At 45.7% G+C, this 18,879-nt stretch overlaps 1 protein-coding gene across 1 annotated transcript in view; it reads left to right on the forward strand.

Moving 5' to 3' along the window:
* The window catches only part of ANXA2 (annexin A2), a 41,696-nt gene that overhangs the window by 13,463 nt on the left and 9,354 nt on the right, over window positions 1–18,879 (forward strand). Inside the window, exons 3-5 of the mRNA XM_037151039.2 lie at window positions 213–312; window positions 13,806–13,900; window positions 16,955–17,068. Coding sequence (XP_037006934.1) covers window positions 213–312; window positions 13,806–13,900; window positions 16,955–17,068 — 309 coding nt within the window. The remainder of the gene's footprint in view (window positions 1–212; window positions 313–13,805; window positions 13,901–16,954; window positions 17,069–18,879) is intronic.

Below are 18,879 nucleotides of genomic sequence, written 5' to 3' on the forward strand. Positions count from 1 at the left end.
GGAAATCGAGACAGCATATTGTAAACTCACTCTCCGGGCCTTAGAAGAAAGAATTCTCCTTAGAAAGTATCAAGCTCCTTATAGTTACTGAGGCTAAGAATGGTTGAATTGTTAAAGGAAACAATAGGGAAAAAAATCTATTTTAGAAATCGGTACTTCAACCAGAGGGACTTCTTGTGTATGATCCGGGTGTGCTTCTTTTCCCACCTCAGCACTCCACACCTGCAAACGCCTACGGGTCGGTCAAAGCCTACACCAACTTTGATGCTGACCGGGATGCTCTGAACATTGAAACGGCCATCAAGACCAAAGGTAGGGGATACATTTGTCCTCTCGTCGGGCTCTGACTCCGGTATTTGCACTTGTCCCTCGAATCTCCGTACTTTGGTTGTCTGAAACTGTTTTAAGGGAGAAGAGCTTTAATGGAATGGATTCAACCCCACCTTGCCCCCCCATACCTGCTTACTTTCCTTCCTCCCTTCTTCTCCCCCTTCCTCCCTCCTCTCTTTGGAGAGAAGAAGATGTAAAACACGAGATAGTTTTTTAACCAAATAGCACAGTATGGAAATAGGCCTCAGCCGAGAGCCAGGAGGCCAGGTCCCTTGGGTGCACGCTCCAGGCCCAGCTCCGCCCTCTGAGGCCTCGGGGCCTCTTCTGTAAAGGAAGAAGCTGGTCATGGGGACCTCTAAGGACATTTTTTTTGGTCCCGATTCCCCTTGAATTTCATTACTTTTGTTGGGAAAATGCTGGGGAAATTTTATGCCTTTGCTCTTTAGGTTGATCTAATGAGAGAAAAATTCAGACTCTTTTTTTACCCTACTAGTTAACCCCACCCCTAAGGCCTGGACATAAAAGAGCTGTTGGAATGAGTATGTTTCCTCGAGTTCTAGGATGAGTAAGACAGGACCAGGCAGGCACAGAGCCTCCCTCTCTAAATCCAGCAGATAAAGCATTTAATTGCGTGGAGTTGAGCAAGAGCTTGTTCAAGTCGTCACACCGTTTTCCGGGTCTACAGAAGTAAACGTTCTGACTTTCTGGGCTTAGGTGTTAACGAAGGATGTGTCTTCGGGGTTGCCCCACCCCCGAGTCCCTGGAAACAGGCAGTTATTGGGATGCTGTGACTCCGCCACACTTGCTCTCCCTTCCGGACTTCCTCTCCGCCGCGAGGTTGGGTGGAGATGCAGACAAGCCCCGGCGGCCAGAGCTGCTGGATCCTACCCTTGCTGAAGGGCTAGGAGACGTTTTTCTCTTCTAACAGAGTGAGCTTATTGACACACTCGTACCCAGGTCACTGCAGACGGGGAACCTCAACCAGGATGACCTGGGAACTATGGAACATGACCATATGTCCTGGGCTATGCCTGCACACTTACTGATTGTGCCCCTTTTCACTGTCAAAATTGTTTTATTTTGCAGAATAAATTACATGGTCGCCTTTCCTAAAAACTTTGACTGGTGAAACTGGTGACTTTTTTCCAGAGGTGTGAAGAAAAGGAGAAAGATGCCCTAGCTGGAGTGGCTGAGTGGATTGAGCACTAGCCTGTGAAGCAAGGGGTCGCTGGTTCGATTCCCAATCAGGGCACATGCCTGGGTTGCAGGCCAGGTCCCCAGGAGGGGGTGTGTAAGAGGCAACCACAGATTGATGTTTCTCTCCCTCTCTTTCTCTCTCCCATCCCCTCTAAAAATAAATAAAGAAGATCTTTTAAAAAAAAGAAGGAAAGAGAAGGAGAAAGATCCTTTACGTCCTGTGGTTCTACCAGGACATCGGGGTTTGCATCGGCTGTCTCTGAGCAGCCTTAAATTCCAAGGGGACACCGTGGGTACTTTCCGGAACGGCTGCCGGGACAGCTGAAGGGAGAATAATGAAGTGCCCAAATTGACCTTTAAAAAGTCTTCTTCCTTGGTGCCTTTAACCATGCTTGTCAAAGATCAAGTTGGGAAGTCAGGAAATCACTAATCAGAACGTAAAACTAAAGTCTGTAAGGCTTATCTCATTACTGTCAGTTCTACTCAACGAAGCGCAGTAGACAAGAACATGTGTGATCATTGTTGTAAATCTTGGCTCTTCCACTAATTTACTAGCTATCTGACTGGAAACATACTTAACTTCCTTAAGCCTCGGGTTTTTTACTAGTAAGTAGGACCCATCAAAGTTCCCACGTCACAGGGCTATTGTAGAGTAACTCTTAACACTTAAGCATAGAGCCTGGCATTTTGACATTGCCTGAAATAGTTTACCTGAAAACACACACACATAATCCACTTTGCTGAAACTCACCCAGTCTCATTTTCTGGGTGTGTCCGCATTCCTGGGGCTTCCCGCCGTGCCAGGAGAAGTACTCAAAGTCTTTAAACAGTTAACTCTGACAAAGATGGTGTCTTTCCCCAGCTTGAAACAAAGACTGCTTTTATCTCTGCATGAGGAAGCTTTTAGCACACTGGAATGTAAAGATTGTGCAAAGGAACTCCGGGAACAGCTGAAACTCCCAGGGCAATAAAAATACCTTCAGGCGATTTCTAAGTTAGCAGGAAAACACTGTAGTTTCTAAGCAGAAATGTCTGCACTGCTGGGACTTGGATTCCTGCTTTCCTTTCCAGTTTGGTCCAAAGCAGCTGACACCCCCGTGATCCCAGCCACAGCTACTTACTGCATTTATCGAGTGCTCATTTTGGGCAGGCATCGCGACCAAGCCCTTCCGGAACATTCATCGTAGGGGAACTTTACCTCAGCCTGTGGCGCAGGAGGCCAGTTTCTGGGTGACACAGTTGAGGGTCACTGTGCTGTAGGTCTCTTGGTCTTGTTTCAGACTGGGGTTTCAACTGGTTCTGTCCAACCCCAGGCTGTAGGCTTAAGCACCCCAATATCTTGATGCCAACCTTCGGGATCACACTTTTTCTCTTTGCTAAGTGAGTATCGAACATGAAAAACGAGATTCTATTGTTATCAGACACATATCTGTGGTCCCGCTTTAGGGGTCTGTCTTCTTTTTACGACTTAGTGTTCAATGAGTTCCACTTAAGAACCTATTTTTATTTAGGTTTTTTTTGGTGCCTAATGATTTTAGAGAGTAATTACATTTTCTTGCGTTGTCTCCTGGCCCTTTAAAATAATTTCTAGGTTGTCAGTATGTTTAAAGCCTTAACTTCTCCTAGGAAACTGTTGAGAACAAAGAAGATGATATCCGTACAGAGCTCAGTGTACCAGGCATGTTAATGTCAGATGCCTTCTAGTTGGGGAGTGACTTGGGAAAGGGTGATAGCTCACTGTGTCACATGGAGTGTCTGTAGGCTGTCACAGAGATGTGAAAATAAAGTGTCTGAACGCTTTTTAACTTTTTTATTTGATATTATCATTCACATACCATATAATTCACTATAGAAGACATAGTATTCATTGTTTTTTAGGGTGTTCGCCAAGTTGTGCAACCATCACCACAAGTCCAGAAATGTGTTTCCACCTCTCCCCTCACTGTGACATTTACATCAAGATGTGGACATAAAAAGAGTATATACAGTATGATTATACCACAATTTTTTATGTCAAAAAGGAAAAAGGATGTTAACTGATCTATAGAATTATGGGTAATTGATTCTTTTCCTTTCTTTTGCTTTCAATATGTTCTCTAAGTTTTCCATTATGATGACACATATTAACTTCACAATGAAGGGCAGTAAAGTTAGTTACAAACAAAAATGAAGCCATTTGTTGGGAGGGTAAAATTCCTTTTGTTCCTTTATCCTTCCCCTTGACATTTTTAGATAAATAACACCACTTTAAAATGAGCTAATTAAGATCTTAGCCCTCCCTTTTAGAATGCCTTCTACCTGCAGAGTAATTAAGGAGCTCCGCCACACCCCACTCCCGCCTCCCAGGCTTCCTGGGGAGAACGCAGTGCTAAGTAATTGGTGCTTCCTAGACATGAAAGGAAGTAAACCTTAAATGCTGATACAAACAAAAGCCAGAAGACCATGAAAAGTAAAGATGACTCTAAGTCTTCTCTCTGAGAAAGCGTAACCTAAGGACAAGTGCACAGACCTGTGGGGGGGGGGGTGCCAAGTGCAGAGCATGCTGGGTAGTGCTTGCGCACATGATGGGAGATCTACTTCCTCAGTGTTGGAGTAAGTACGCTCAGTAGGAGAGCTGGGAGCACGTGACCTGTGGTGGAGGAGCAGACCTGGAGTGGGGAGGATTAACAGGAGGAGTAGACCTGGGCAACGTCTATAGGCTGGCGAGGCCTAGACTGGTGGGAAGGTCCCAAAGCGCTCTTCTCCATCCCTTCCCCTTCCCCATCTCACCTGGCCTGACATCTGTCCTTTAACAATTTTTTAAAAATTTATTGATTTTAGAGAGAGAGGGCAATGGAGAGAGAGAGAAAAAACAGTGATTTCTTGTTCCACTCAGTGATACATCCATCGGTTGATCCTTGTATGTGCCCTGATCAAACCCGCACCCTTGGTGTATCAAGATGATGCTCCAGTCAACGGAGCTACTTGGCCAGGCCTGTGTCCTTTTAATGGGCCTCCTCGCCTCGTCCATTGCAGGTCTGTTTCTGTCTTCTCCAGGCTATTCGGTGCCCCGGACAGAGCCTTGCTCTGGCAGGAGAGGGCGGCCACCTTCCACGGGGACCATTAGCCTGTTTCTAACATCCGGGCAGTCCCCCCACATCTTTCAGCCCAAGCTGATTCACAGCCTCTTCTCCATGTTTTCTCTGAGGAGACAGAATCCACTATTTCTTGGTCCGTGTCTCATTATATATAGCTCTTGTCACCCTTGGGTCTGGATTTCTCTCCCACCAGAATGTCAGCTTCTCAAGGGCAAGGACTTTATTTCATTAATCGGATTTAATCTTGTTCACACAGCCCTTGGGACTGCACGAGAACGTAAACACTTATCCTAAATAGTCCAGTGTTCTCAGACACCAGAGCACACGGCGCGTGCAGGAACTGGGGACCCCCGTGGCTGGCAGACGAGGTGGCAAAGGGCAGTTCCTAAATCAGGGCAGTGTCCGGAAAGGGTAACAGCCCCTTGGTGAGCTTTGATCTGTTTTTACAAAGTGAATTTAGCTCATTCTCCTGAGCCTGCTTAGCTTCTAGTTTGAGGGATTCAGTATTTCTTGAGTATGTTACCTAAACCCAGTGCATGATTGTTACGTGCTATGCTCTGCGCAATTACTTACCTTAATTTATGTCTAGTTAGAAGCTGGAGAAAGCTATGCAAAAGTAGTAATATTGCTTAATTAACAAGAGGTTTTGGAGACTTAAATCTGTAGGAGTCTCTTGGTCTAGATTGGCCTTGGGTTAAATATATACTATGGAGTGTACAACACAGCTGTGAATGGTTTACCATATGGGTCCAAATAACTAGAAAGGAAAGTCAGCTAAATTAGAAAAGGATGAATCTAGACGACATAAAATAGATTGTAATTAGAGGCAGCACAACCCCGGAGTTAGTGTAAGTGCCAATAAACTGGTACAGCTTGGGTCTCTCTCGCGCTCTGGAAGGGGAGGGTAATGAGTTGCCCTATTATTATTGCCAGTTTTGATTTTAGCAGTATTTGTGTTCTCCGGAAGGGATGCAAAAGCGGGTAATGTTTTTCCCCCTTCTCATAAGCATAAGTATAGAAGCATCACTGCAGCAAGTTTCTGCACTTACTTTTTTCTTACGCTTTTAAAATGGAACCACTTAGGATTTATCTCTGGCTTGGCCAAAAGTCTAACATCCCTCGGACAATGGTGAGCAAGCCAGGACCTGTGTTTTTGGTCACACCTGCACCCCTGGAAGTATATGCATTCAGTTGAGAAAGCGATTAGGAATATGTGGTTTAGATGATGCCAGGAGGCAGATTGGCTCTGAAAAGCAGCTTCTCTCCTACTAGAGGGGGTGGGAGGTGAGGGCCCAAAGCAGCAAGAAGCCCTAAGTCTGAGTGAGCGAGTGCTTGTGCAGTAGGCTATGGGGACTGCTGTGGCCTGGTGTTTCTCACCCTGCTGGAAAAGAGCAAAGGAGCGGGAGGGAGGGTCCTGTTGCTGAGGCCCCTCCCCTGTGCAGACTTACTTTTGGGGGAGTTCTCATCTTACACCACTGTTGGGGACAAAGAGGGACCAGTGCTGAATCACAGCCACCTTTGCTCAGGGCACAGATTTTCTGATTTCCTTCAAAACGACTTTTGTCTACCCCGTGGGGGTGGGGTGTAGATGCCCAACCCTGTAAAACATGGGTGAAGGATTTGCTCCCGTTCTACACTGCAGGCCTCAACTTCTGTTGCCCACCTCTCGGCTCTTCCTTTTTTTGTAAAAACTGTCCTCTTTTTTTCCCCGTGGAAATCCAAGTATCAGTGCCACCCAGGGACAATGGAAGGATCCAGATTCCTCCCTGGTGTCAATGCTAAGTCAATAAATAATACACTTGCCGCCAGTGAGTTCAGTGCAGGTATGTTAGGCCCTCTTGCCTCGGTCCAGATTTTTAATTTTCAGTTTCAAGAGGCTGATAGAGTAGCAGCACACGAAACGTGCTTGCGTCGTATGCATAGTCCTTCGTTTGCGATTTGATTTGATTTGACTCTTGAGTGGTGGCCTGCGTTGCGTTTTTCTGCTGGTCCTGTGGAGTATTTCAGAAATGTAATTTTGCATGGAGAACGGACAGGGGTCTGGATTACGAGAGTACCCAGTGGGGTTACCAAATAGGTGGCACTTACTTAAATCCTTTCTAAGTGTCTCAGCTGAAGAGAGACCAGAATGGAATGGGGGCAGAAATTTGATTTCTGGGCCAAGCCTTCTCCTTAGGTACTTAGCTAAAATGACACTCTCCCTGAGTGGGGACCATGTTCCCCAGCTGTGCCAGACTTGAGAGAGCAACCAGCTTCCCAGTCTCCCCCCACCCTGTGCAGTGCTTGTTTTCTGTCCCATCTCTCAGGCAGCTGCCAGAGTTTATCATGAAACGGGACTCAAATCTAATGCGCGCTGGCAGCCCCATGTTCTCTATGCCCTAGAGTTTCATAGAGCAGAAACTGAATGCAATCAGGAGCCAGGCCTGTGACAGAGAAGCCGAGTGGAGAAGGTAGTAGATGCATTCCCAGCCACTAACCAGCCAGTCCTTTCTGCATCCCTGTAAATTGTGGTTTCATGGTCTGTGTTACAGGATGGGAAACTGAGGCACAGGGGGATAACCAACATGCCCCAGATCGTAAGTTGTTGTACCACGTCACTGCCAGAGCACTATGTCTATTGGTGCCATGTAGCCAGATGCCTCCCTTTGACATCTGTTGGCCACCTGGACGTCTGGCTCCTGGGGAGACTCTGGAGACAGAACTCACTTCTGCTGAGTGGTCCAGAGAGGCGACTTTGGGAGCAGGAGTTCTGGCCGGGCAGTGGTACCAAGGCCGATGGTGGCAAGGAGACTTTTGGACCTCAGTGTCTGTATGTGTGTGTGTGTCCTTAAAATCACTCCCAGTAGACAGATGACTTGTTGGCAGGGACTGCCTCTTTCCCACCGACTTCTTAGTGACTGTCTCCGGAAGAGTCTTTTAGCCCTTTCTGTTGAAAAAACACCAGATAGGTGGTCTCTTCACTGGCCACGCATTGTTACTTGAGGGGCAGATCCAGTAACATCTACTTGATTATCTATTGATTATTAAATGTGTTCATTGGTATGTACTAAGGAAGTTCCATTCTATAAACATATAAACACATTACTGTCCCAAATCTCTTTTAGGAACTGGTTGTGGGAGGGGTGTGGTATGAAAAAGTATAATTTGTAAAAGGTACAAACATGACTTATAAATATAGGATCAACACATTTAATTCGCTTAAATAAGACTGGTTCAAAGGGTGAGTGAGAGACTGCGTATTTATAGGTGTTGAATAAAGAATGTTGGAATGAGCTTACTGGGCTGGACACAAGACCGTTAATTTCCTGCAGGGCACTGAGGCCACAGCCCTTGGAGCTCTCCTTGCCAGTGGACCTGAACCTCCAAGTCAACATGCTGCCTCCACCCTGGTCAGCAGGATGTAGCAGCGAGTGGAGCGGGAGCACACACCTGCACAGACCGTCTTGGACGGGCCTCCGAGGCGCCCTGGGAGGGCACGCAGCCTTTCTCTTGCTTTATTTTCAAGTTTTGGATAATTTCCTGTAGCAGGAGGCAGGATAGCCCAATTCAGTGAGCCTGGTCCTTTAATCCTTGTTTGAATGCCAGCTCTGCTTAGGAGACTCCCTGTGTTTTTTACAAACAATTTTTGTTTATTTATATAGTTTTAATGATTTTTTAAAGGAGAAGAAAGGGAGATAGAGAGGAAGAGAATCACCTATCGGTTGCCCCTCACAGGCCTCCAACTGGGGACCCGGTAACCCAGGCATGTGCCCCGACTGGGAATCAAACAGGTACCCTTTCGGTTCACAGGCCAGCACCCAACCCACTGAGCCACACCAGCCAGGGCTTTATTTGTTTTTATTTACTGATTGTGGAGAGAGAGAGATCCATTTGTTGTTCTACTTATTTAGGGGTTCATTGGTTGATTCTTGTATGGGCCCTGAGCCCTGACCAGAAATGGAACCGGCAACCTTGGCGTGTCTGATGGTGCTCTAACCAATGGAGCTGCGTGGCCAGGGCCGCAAGTCCCTTCTCTCTGTGAGCATCGCTTTCCTCGGTGAAGCGGGTGACGTTCCATCCACCTGGCCTGGATGTGGTAGAATGACATGATAGAATGGTGTAAAGCACCTGGCAAAATGCCTGGCACCTAGTAGGTACTTAGTGACTGGCTGCCTTGGTATTATAGTAAATAAAATAGGTCCACACCTCTGCAAATACGGCCCTTGCCTCTCAGTGGCCTGCCTTGGACCTCGCTGTAAAGATGATTTCTCCTGAGGTCTGGTACTGATATGCCTGGGAATCTAAGCCAAATCATAGTTTTTTTCCCCAGAATCGAGATAAGGAGAAGATCTGGGCAGTTGGTAGTTTCTAATCAGTCAGCTCCGCCCGACAGCCTCTGTGTCCTTCACCACACAAAATGTGATCCATTTTCTGTGGGCAGCCAGTGCGTCTTGGCAGATGTGAGTCAGCATCCTGTTCCGAATGGCCTGCTGGTTCCTTGCCCGTGGACAATAAAGACATTTTCCATGGAGTGCCAGATGCGGAGCTGACTTGGGGTTTCCACCCACAGAGAGGAGGAGCAGGAAACTCCAGGAGGCCGATTTCGTGGTTTGGGATCCAACCATTATTTTAGACTGCAAGTGTTCTTTAGGTTTTAAAAATACAGCCGGCGGTTTAAGGAACCCACGACCCCAGACCCCGGTGCTGGAGCCCTGCCGTCAGCAGCGCCTCCCTGTGGCGTCCCTGGGCAGAACCGTTCCTGCGGGTTCCCTGCCCTTTACGCCGGCGCCTGACCTTTCAGGTGTCCCAGCTCTGTGTGGGAACCGAGTCAGCCGACCAGTTTCATTTAAGGAGAAAAAACGTCCAGACATTATGGCACTCTTTCCCATCAGGAGCCAAATAAATGTGTCCTAGATCCTCACCAGTCTTGAAAATCTTAACCTCTGTTTGAAAATAATTTTTGAAAAAATGTATTGTTTTTGAGAGAGGAAGATTTATTGTTCCACTTATTTGTGGATTCACTGGTTGCTTGTATGTGCCCTGATGGGGGCTCAAACCCAGAACCTTGGCATGTTGGGACAACACTCTGACCAACTAAGCACCTAGCCAGGACAAAAATAAACTTTTTAAAATAAAAATAAATAAATCTGCGTGGACCACGGAATTTCTGTGAACTCACCCACATTCTATAGGATCCCCCCCACCCGCATCACTGCTTCCCAGTGTGAGCCTTTTCTGGGGTTACCTTGACCTTCCTCATCAAACACAAGTGCAGTGGACGGAAAAGCAACACTCAGGTTTGCTGTTTTTCTCTTATTCTTTAGCCCCAGCCACACAGTTTCATTTAGACCCTGAGTCCTTCGGCTCAGCAAACACTTCCCTATTACATGGGAACAACGTGAGCCGTCAGACAGTACAGATGCCGAGGGCAGAGCCTCATCTCCTGAGCGTCTGCGGCTGTGTTAGTCCGTTAGAGTGTTCCTCGTGGTCCGCACTCACTGTCCGCTGTTGACGCCGGCTGTGCTGACACAGGGAGCCGAGTTGTTCAGGCTTCACTCTTCAGCTACATTCTGGGCAGGAATGATGAGTCACCGATGACCCTAGCAGCTCCACCTGTGCTGGACGGTTTTCCGCAGGAATAAGCCATCTCGCCAATTATGGTAGCAGGTCAAGAGGAAGCAGCAGTGCTCTGAATTGAAGGGGGTCAAATCCCACAGGCTGAGAGTGCATTCTGGCGTTTTGACATAGGAGGTGTCCTGAGTGGCTTTGACGAGGCAGTTGATCCTGGGCTCCATGATTTTTTCATCTTTTCAGTTCAATTCAAAGCCTGCAGACAGTGATGTGGGAGAAACAGCTGGTGTAGGTGAGGTTCTCAGAAGGCAGAGCGGGCTTCCACTTGAAGAAATAACTCCCTTTTAATTTCTTTGTAGTTGCTAGTATTAGCATTTTTGTGAAGCATCAGATTGTTCACTCCTAAGATATCCCAGCATGTTGGAGGCAGCATCTCAGCAGGCTGCTCGGTTGGTAAATAATTCAGGTAAAACACATTTAGATTCCTTCCAGCTAGAGCAGTTACTGCCTCCTAGGTGAGATTCAGGTTAACTACCCAGGCTCTTTATGAGGATTTCCAATAATTGGATTGAATTCTGACCCAGTGGGCTGGACGCTTAGGCGCTAGGAACAGAGAAGCAGACGGCAGTTTCACCAAGAGCAGGACTGCACTGCAGTTTGTGCAGTGAGCTCTTGCTTGGTGTTATTTCCTGCCTGGGTTTTTGGGACAAAGGTCAGCATTTCTCTCCCTGAAATTGTAGATGACCCTGCACCTGACAGATGCAGTTGGTAGAAGTGTACTTGAAAGTCTTGTACGTGGGGAGATTTCAAACAGCTTTCCATTCCTCACCTGTGCTTAGCCATCTCTGCTGGTGACCCTTGGTGGCTCCTAAATAATCACCAGGGAGGTGGCTGAAATGCTGCTTCCTGGGTCCAAAGTCCTAGAGGCCTTTAATCAATAGACCTCAGGTGGGACCCAGGGGACTGTGTTTTTTAGTAAGTACTTCATGTGGCTCTAATTCAGACGGGCCCAGAACCACATCTGACACAAATATAACTTTGCATTTGTCCCCAAGGGAGAATAGTTTTTTCATGGTTCAGTGTTCTTGGTGTGCTTTCAGGTCAGCAGCCCCAAAAATTAATTTCAGGAAATACTAGGGTTGAAGTGATGATAGAATTGTATTTTGTTGTTCTCTAGCGTTTTCAAACCTGGGTAAGAAAGTTAAGTATAAGGCGAAAAACACGTCTATAAACAAGTGGGATTTTTTTCCCTGTGTTTTTTTAACTACTGATTTGTTGTCCTACTTATTTATGCATTTATGCATTCATTGGTTGATTCTTGTATGTGCCCTGATTGGAGACTGAACCCTCAATCTTGGCGTATCAGCACCATGCTCTAACCAACTGAGCTACCCGTCCAGGGCCCCAGTGGTTTTCCTAGTATAAAGTTAGAGCCATAAATTAGAGCCAGGGAGAGCGCACATGCCGGGGAGCACACCTGTGTGGGGTAGGTGTGCGTGCAGGTGCCCAGACACCTGTCCGCTCAGGTAGCCTCTGACTTTCATGAATCTTTGCATAAATCTATCCTGCCCATACCTAATTGAAACCAAATACATTAAAGCTCGATTCTGTCAGTGTTTTGTGGAAGCTAACTGAAGATTGTGGCTCAAGCCCCTTCTGGAGATGAGGAAGCTGAGACCCAAGGAAGGAGATGCTTATATCTGTGATGTCTGCAAGGCAGGGCCTCAGCCTCTGAGTTCAGTGTCTTCATCTATACACTGGGAAGAGAAATAACTATCTCCACGGGGTGATTAAATGATATAGTTGTTAGGATATTTTGGAAACCAAAGAGAATTATATAGTTCTGACTCCTAATTATTATGCATATTGTGTTTTATTAACTAAAGTATTTAGAACTACGCTGAGAATTTGTTGAGGGGAAGTCACTAGTTGATTCGAGATCATTGATTACATGTCACTCACAATGCATTTAAAAAAACCTTTTATGCTCATTATGAAACTTCAAAAGCATATAATCAAAAGAAAAAAAACCCTGAAATTACCCATAATTCCATCACTCAGATGATCGTTATTAAAATTTTGGTGTAAAGGCTTTTAGGTATTTTCTTATACATGCCATATGTATTTCATAAAATTGTGTTATGCTTGGTATACTGCTTTGCAACCTGTATTTTTTTAATTTAACAATGTTGTTTTTTTTTACTTAACAGTATATTGTGAGAACATTTTTCCACGTCAATTAATACTTTGTTCCACCATTTTAGTTGACTGTAATATCCCATTACATAAACAAGAACATTTATTTAATCAGTCTCTTAATGGACATAGGCTTTTTCTTCCCATTATTTTTGATATTCTACAAAATGCTGAACTACGCATCCCTTATACAGCAGCTGGACTTCTATGTTGACACTGGCTACTCTGAAAGTCAGAGCTAATGTAATAGACGCTGCAGTTAACATAACTGACCCACATACTGGCATGAACTCACTTTTATTTTTATACCCAGAAATTCTAACTTTCAGCTTTTTGATCTTTCTAACATGCTTGAGAGCTGAGGTCCCCTTCTCCCTCTGCCCGCTCATTGCCTCTGCTCCGGAGTGTCATAGGTCTGGCCTTTCTGTCACTCTGGGACGCCTGGCTGCCCCTGGACCAGGCTGTCCACAGTGCGTGCGTCACCTCATGGGCCTGGTCACTCTGCTCCCTCGCCCAAGGCTCACTGCCCACTTGTCGAAAAGATTCCTTATTAAACAAAATTTATACTCAGTTGAGAGAGATGCTTTGCCTTCTGAATCCCTAAAACCTGCTTTCTTAAGGTAAATGGCATGTTAGGAGCATTTGTGACATAAAATTGGGAACTTTCAGGTCCCAGAAGGCATTGCTTATCTTTGTCCATGCACATGTTCCAATTAAAATAGGTACTAAAATATTTTGGTGGCACTTCAAAACTCCCAATTTAGATTTAATTTAGATTAAAACACTTACTCTTTTTAATAAAGTTATAAAATTGATGATTAAAATTGCCTATTGAAGATTAAAAGCAGTGGAACGTTTATTTTCCTTACAAAACAATTTGGTCTTCAATAAGTATGATTGTATTAATCAATTATGCTATTAAAATACAAGTGCCATATTAAATATGACTCATTTGTCATGACAACTTCTATAATTATAGAAATTATACCTAGCTACTTATATAGTCATACTCCTGTGATAAATATAAATAATCATCTCTATTAATTCAGTCCACAGTTACTGTGCTATTAAATCCCCAGTTAAATAGCAATTTGAAGACTTTCATTTAAAATCCTTCTAAATCTTTGTTGTTCCATCTGACTGCTGGAGCCCCACAAATGCACCGCCTACTGTTGATTCCAGAAACCTATTTATGAATAAAGTAGTTTTTTAAAAATACAAATATTAAAAAGACCCAGTTAGGTTGGAGGTGTGAAGTGGTCAGGAAACAAAGGCAGGCAGGCCGGCACATTGGGGTGGAGGGTGCTGACAGAGAGAGGCCAAAGTTTGATGTCCTGGCATTTTTATTTGGAAAACAGTATATACATTTTTATTTGTAAAACTGTTTCAAGCCTTCTGTATAAGCCCGAAGGACCCAAGCATACGGCTAACTCTTTGCGACTTGTATTCCCATAGGTGTGGATGAGGTCACCATCGTCAACATTCTGACCAACCGCAGCAATGAGCAGAGACAAGATATTGCCTTTGCCTACCAGAGAAGGACCAAAAAGGTACAGGCTGTCTGGGGGACAGAGGGCACTCCTTGGGGACCTTCATTTCTTCAGCCATTGCTTTTTCATTTTATGTCTTCTGGGTTGTACCAGCAAGAGCCTTCTGGAACCCTTGGGGTCCAAGGTTTCCTCTTACAACCATTGAGAGCCACAGCTCCCACACACGTGGCCCCTGGAGTGCATGGAGCCCTTCCACAAACACCATGCGCTCCTCCAGCCCCCAGTGTGTGCAGGAGCAGTTCTGGGAGTAGAGTCAGAAAGCCAGAGGTTTTAACCTCAACAGGTACCATTTATTGAAGGCTTACTTTATGCCAGGCATGTAGTTTGTTTGCATGTAGCAGCAGCTCATTTCATCTTTATGACTTCTGCTGGCTCTTGATAAGATGTTTCTAATTTAATCTTAGGGCCCTTGGCTCCAGCCAATATTGATCCTGACATGCTCTCTCATTCTTAAAAAAAAAAGACAGCAACACTTGAATTCTAAGAGCTTTGCAATGAACGGGCTTAATAGTTTGTTTGGTCTACCAGGCTATCTTCGACATGCCATGTTCCCACCCTAATAAAGGGTCTTTGTGTGCTTGTCCACTAGCGGTTAAAGGACAACCCCGGGCTTATTCATCCTTTATTTTGTTGCAGTGTTAGGACATTTTATTTTTAAGAACGGGCTGCTTTATTTTTAACTTCTTGCTATTAAAAGCTTTAGATTTATTCGTGGATGCTGCAGTAAGCGTGGCTTCCTGCAGGCCGTTTGACTCACGGCTTTCACTGGTAGCGCCCGTGGAGGTGAGCTGGAAGTGTTCTGGAGAACATTCCTGCTCTTGGGGTGGACATGACCACCAGGGTTCTGGGAGTTGCAGGCCAGGCCCTGTTGCGGCTCCCTCCCTTACCTCCTAAAACTGTTGGAGAGGACAGAAATAGGAAGGCATCTGGCTTCTTTCATGCCATGTGCATTAAAATGTTTCCTCCTATTAGACTTATAGTAATCTGTAGTGAGGCACAAAAGGGAGTGTATTATTTCTCCACTTACCCAGTGGAATCTGTGCACTGGTAGAAGTGCGTTTCGGTTGGCACAGAAGGCCCGCCTCTTTGCACAGTGTGCCTGAAATTGCTCCTCAGCTGTCACTCACAGGGTGGGGTCTGGGAACGCACTTGGGTACGTACACGGAAGTATACAAGGGAATATAGAAGCCTGGATCTTGATTTCAAGTTGGATGGAGGTCAAAGCTGTCATGTACCCTGTTGGAGGGAAGATATTGCCAGAATCATAATGGGGTTCAGTGACCTCACAGGCTTTGCTCTGTGCTGGGGACAACTCACAAGTCTGTGCTGTGAGTTGTCCTGATTCATCTCTCATCCTTGGGCTAAGGAAAATCGTCATCTTTTACAGAAAGATACATAAATTCCTTGAGATAATTTCGGGAGGAAATCCTGGACACAGACCTTATTGTTTTGAATGAGTTGTTTGCATAAGAAAGGGAAAGCCCCTAGTCAGATCACTTTAGGGAGACGGCCCAAGGCTGCCTAGGTGATAAACTTGAACAGCTCGGGCAGAGCTAGGAGAAGTGGATAGGAGCTGGGGGAGAGGTTGATCTTATATTGCTTTCATGTTCAAGCAGATGCCAGATGTCTCTCCATCTAAGGAGAGACTTTTATTTATCAAACATTTCTGGAGTTTCTGTTAAGTGCGAAGCCTCGTGGCAGGCATTGTGAGAAGCAGGAAGTTGAACGCCCATAAGGTATTTATAATAGAAGTGGAAGAAGTCCGTAGGTACACAGATGCTATTTGAGGGTTGAACAGAGCCTGGGTAAAGGGGAGTGTTGAGGGTAGGCGGAGTTTGGAATTACCTAACCTCAAAGTTCCAAATGGGAAAATTGGTACTAAATTTGGAAGGTGTTGCTTTTAAAGTCCCCTCCTACGAGCTACGTGTAACTGGGCCAGTGAGAAGCAGGAGAAAGTCGGTGGTAAAAGGGATGGGCCAATGAGTCCTAAGATCCCTCTAAGCTCTCAGCCTCTGCGAATGATTTGAGAAGATTCTCTCTGAAGTAGGTTGCACATCACCTCTCAGCTCCTGCAAGTACCTGTAGGGGCTGAACATTGTGTCAACAGCTGCTGTGGGGCTGCTGGAGAGCAGGAGAGAAAGATAGGAGGGAGAGAAGAGAACGGGAAAAGTGAAAAGAGAACAGAATAATTCCCGCAGCAGGATGCCGGCGTCAACCCCCCTCCGTTATTTGTAGGCCGTGTGATCCCCAAGGAAGCTGCATTGAATTTGGGGGTGTCTGTTTACCGCCAGAGGTGCCAGCTCAGACCTCTCCTGATGGAAAATCTGTGTTAATGTGACAGTGGAACCCTTAAGAAATAACATACCACGGAGAAGTTGACGGGGTAATTGGGGTGCTTTAGCCCCACCATCGTCACCGTCAACGTCACCCCGTCCCAATTTGCTACCGACAAGTAGATATTTTCTCGGTCCTGGATGAAGTGTTTTGTGTGGGGAAGCTTCATGAGCCACTTCCAGGCACACTGGGGCCTCTGGGCCCTTTGGGAGACTTTTCTGGGAGCCACCCTTGGCACAGCTGGACACACACCTTCTACAGGAGGGTATCAGCAGGTAACAAGACCTCTGTTCCCTGGAGCACCGCCCCTCCCAAACTGGCTCCCTCTTAGTGGGGGCCTTGATGACCCCAGAAAGTGCCCCATCTTCCACTGGCTCTTGCCACATGCAAGCATATTGGAAAACGCCCTCACACTCATTGCTTTCTGAGAAATTGCACACCGCTCTGATTTCTCTTTAATGACTCGGGGGGAGAGGGCAACATCAGCTTGGATCGGAAGGGTTTTTTGTCAGAGCCAATTCCGACCTTTCGGTTTCCACCACCTGTGTCTGTGGCAGGGCCTGCAGGGGAGGGGCAGTTTGATCCAAGACCCCTGGATAGTCACAGAATCACAGTCTGCTTCACAAACACGTCACTTTTCCTTTCATTTTACTCACCAGTTTTAAAGTGAATGTATTGGTGACCACAAGTTTTCCGTGTTTTTGCTGTTTTTTTCTGAAGGAACTTCCGTCAGCGCTGAAGTCAGCCTTGTCTGGCCACCTGGAGACGGTGATTCTGGGCCTATTGAAAACACCTGCTCAGTATGACGCTTCCGAGCTGAAGGCCTCCATGAAGGTACACGCGTCAAGTCTGACAAATCTGCCGTTAATATTTGTGAATTGCAGCGTTTTGAGTGTAATTAGGTGATTTTCGGTTTTGTTGAATTCTCATTTGGAACCATCTTATTTCGAATGAACTGCAGCTAAAAGTCTCAGGATTTGTACCAAAAATATTTCAATTACTTTTTTTTTTTTAAACTGCAAAGAAATTTCATGATGCTGAGAAGTCAGTTACCAGCTGCTACTGCTTGGCACCTGGGCAATTGAAACACCATTTGGAGAAACTACTTCCTTGATTACACTTCCTCCTTGAAAAAGATTTGTTTTGATATTAAGGCAAAAGTAAAACTCAGAGGTTTTGTTAAGGGAGGCTAGCAAATTCTGCCCATGCTCCTGGGTGTTTCTTGTTCTGACCTCCTAGTCAGTTCCACTGTTTGATTCAAATTTGGGCAAGTCAGAACGGCACAGTGCCCATAAAGAGTGATTTCAGATTGTGAATGGTATCTGTGTTTTGTTTACAGTATGGTAGCACGCTATCTTTTGTTTTTCTCTTCAAAGTTATTTTGAACCTGCAGTTTTAGTTTAAATTTGTCAAAATTCCTGTTTGGAAACCCTCTGAATGTTGCGGGCACCTACAGCGTCACGTATTATGTAATTGTAACAGATGCACAAACGTAAGTGCGTGTTGCAGCCAAGCATCACTAGACCCTTCGCAGTGTGTGACCACGGCACTGAGTGATCGGACACTGCCCTCTGCCGATGGACCGGGGGAAAGCCTCCGCCTCAGGGAGAGAGCTACAGTGCTAATTTTTTATGCCAAGTCCGAGAGGCGTTTTCTGGGATGCCACTGTTCCTGAATTATGAAGAGACCGAGCCTGTCCTCGGAGCGAATGTCACGGTTCAGTTGTCATCCCCTTCCCCAGAGAGCCCCCCGAGAGTGAGGCACTTCTAGGGCCCGGACCTTGATAGATCGCTCGAGGCTGCGGAAAGATTTGTCGTGAACTCTTTCTCCCTTCACTTCTCTGGGTTATTTGAGCAGACTTGCTCTGAGTTTCCTAAGTGGGCGATAGCATTGCAGGGAAGGCATTATTAAGAGTGATAAAATGTCAGCAGCCCTTCATGACCTGCTTGATGACAAGAACACTCCTGAGAACCGAGTCCTGGGGCCTTTGGAGCCACAGATGAGCTGGCCTCTCCCAGGTTTCTCCTGACCATCATCACTTTGGATCAGTTTATCTTATTTTCATCAAGTGTTCATTTACTTGTGGTTCATGCAGTTTTGCTAATATCTATTACCAGGATGGGTGACTTGAAACGGACTTGTGTGAGACGTCAGTCACCGCTGTAATCTATGAGTGGGTCCGATGAAAGGTGCTTTGACTTCTAAACCTTTGACCTTGCGCCAGCGCTTCCATTAGCTGTCACAGCCGAGTACCCTTCCGAAACCTGTAAAGCTGGAAGTGGCATTAACTGAGCTATGCTTTAAAAACTCTTTTTTTGTTTGTTTTGACTTCTGGCAATACCAGTGGCAGAAGTACCACATGTACGGTAGAAGTCGTCCTTGTGATAGGAATTGTGGATAATCTGTGGAGAACTTGGGCCAAGTGGTAGAAATCGCCATTGCCAAGGTCACCTTTGAATACAGAGATAAAAAAGGACTATGAGAATTTTCAGATACTGACACTGGTGTATCAGTGATGGAAGAAACTAGACCTTACATTGTCTACCTGCTTTACATTTCTATGATGTCATGGTATAGCATTTCTCTCAATGCATGTTATTTTTAGGTGAAAAGGTGCCTTCTAAAATATTTAAAGATGGTTGGTA

This window comes from Artibeus jamaicensis, unplaced genomic scaffold (genome assembly GCF_021234435.1).
Source record: "Artibeus jamaicensis isolate MK-2021 breed Jamaican fruit bat unplaced genomic scaffold, CSHL_Jam_final contig_548, whole genome shotgun sequence".
Classification (NCBI taxonomy): domain Eukaryota; kingdom Metazoa; phylum Chordata; class Mammalia; order Chiroptera; family Phyllostomidae; genus Artibeus; species Artibeus jamaicensis.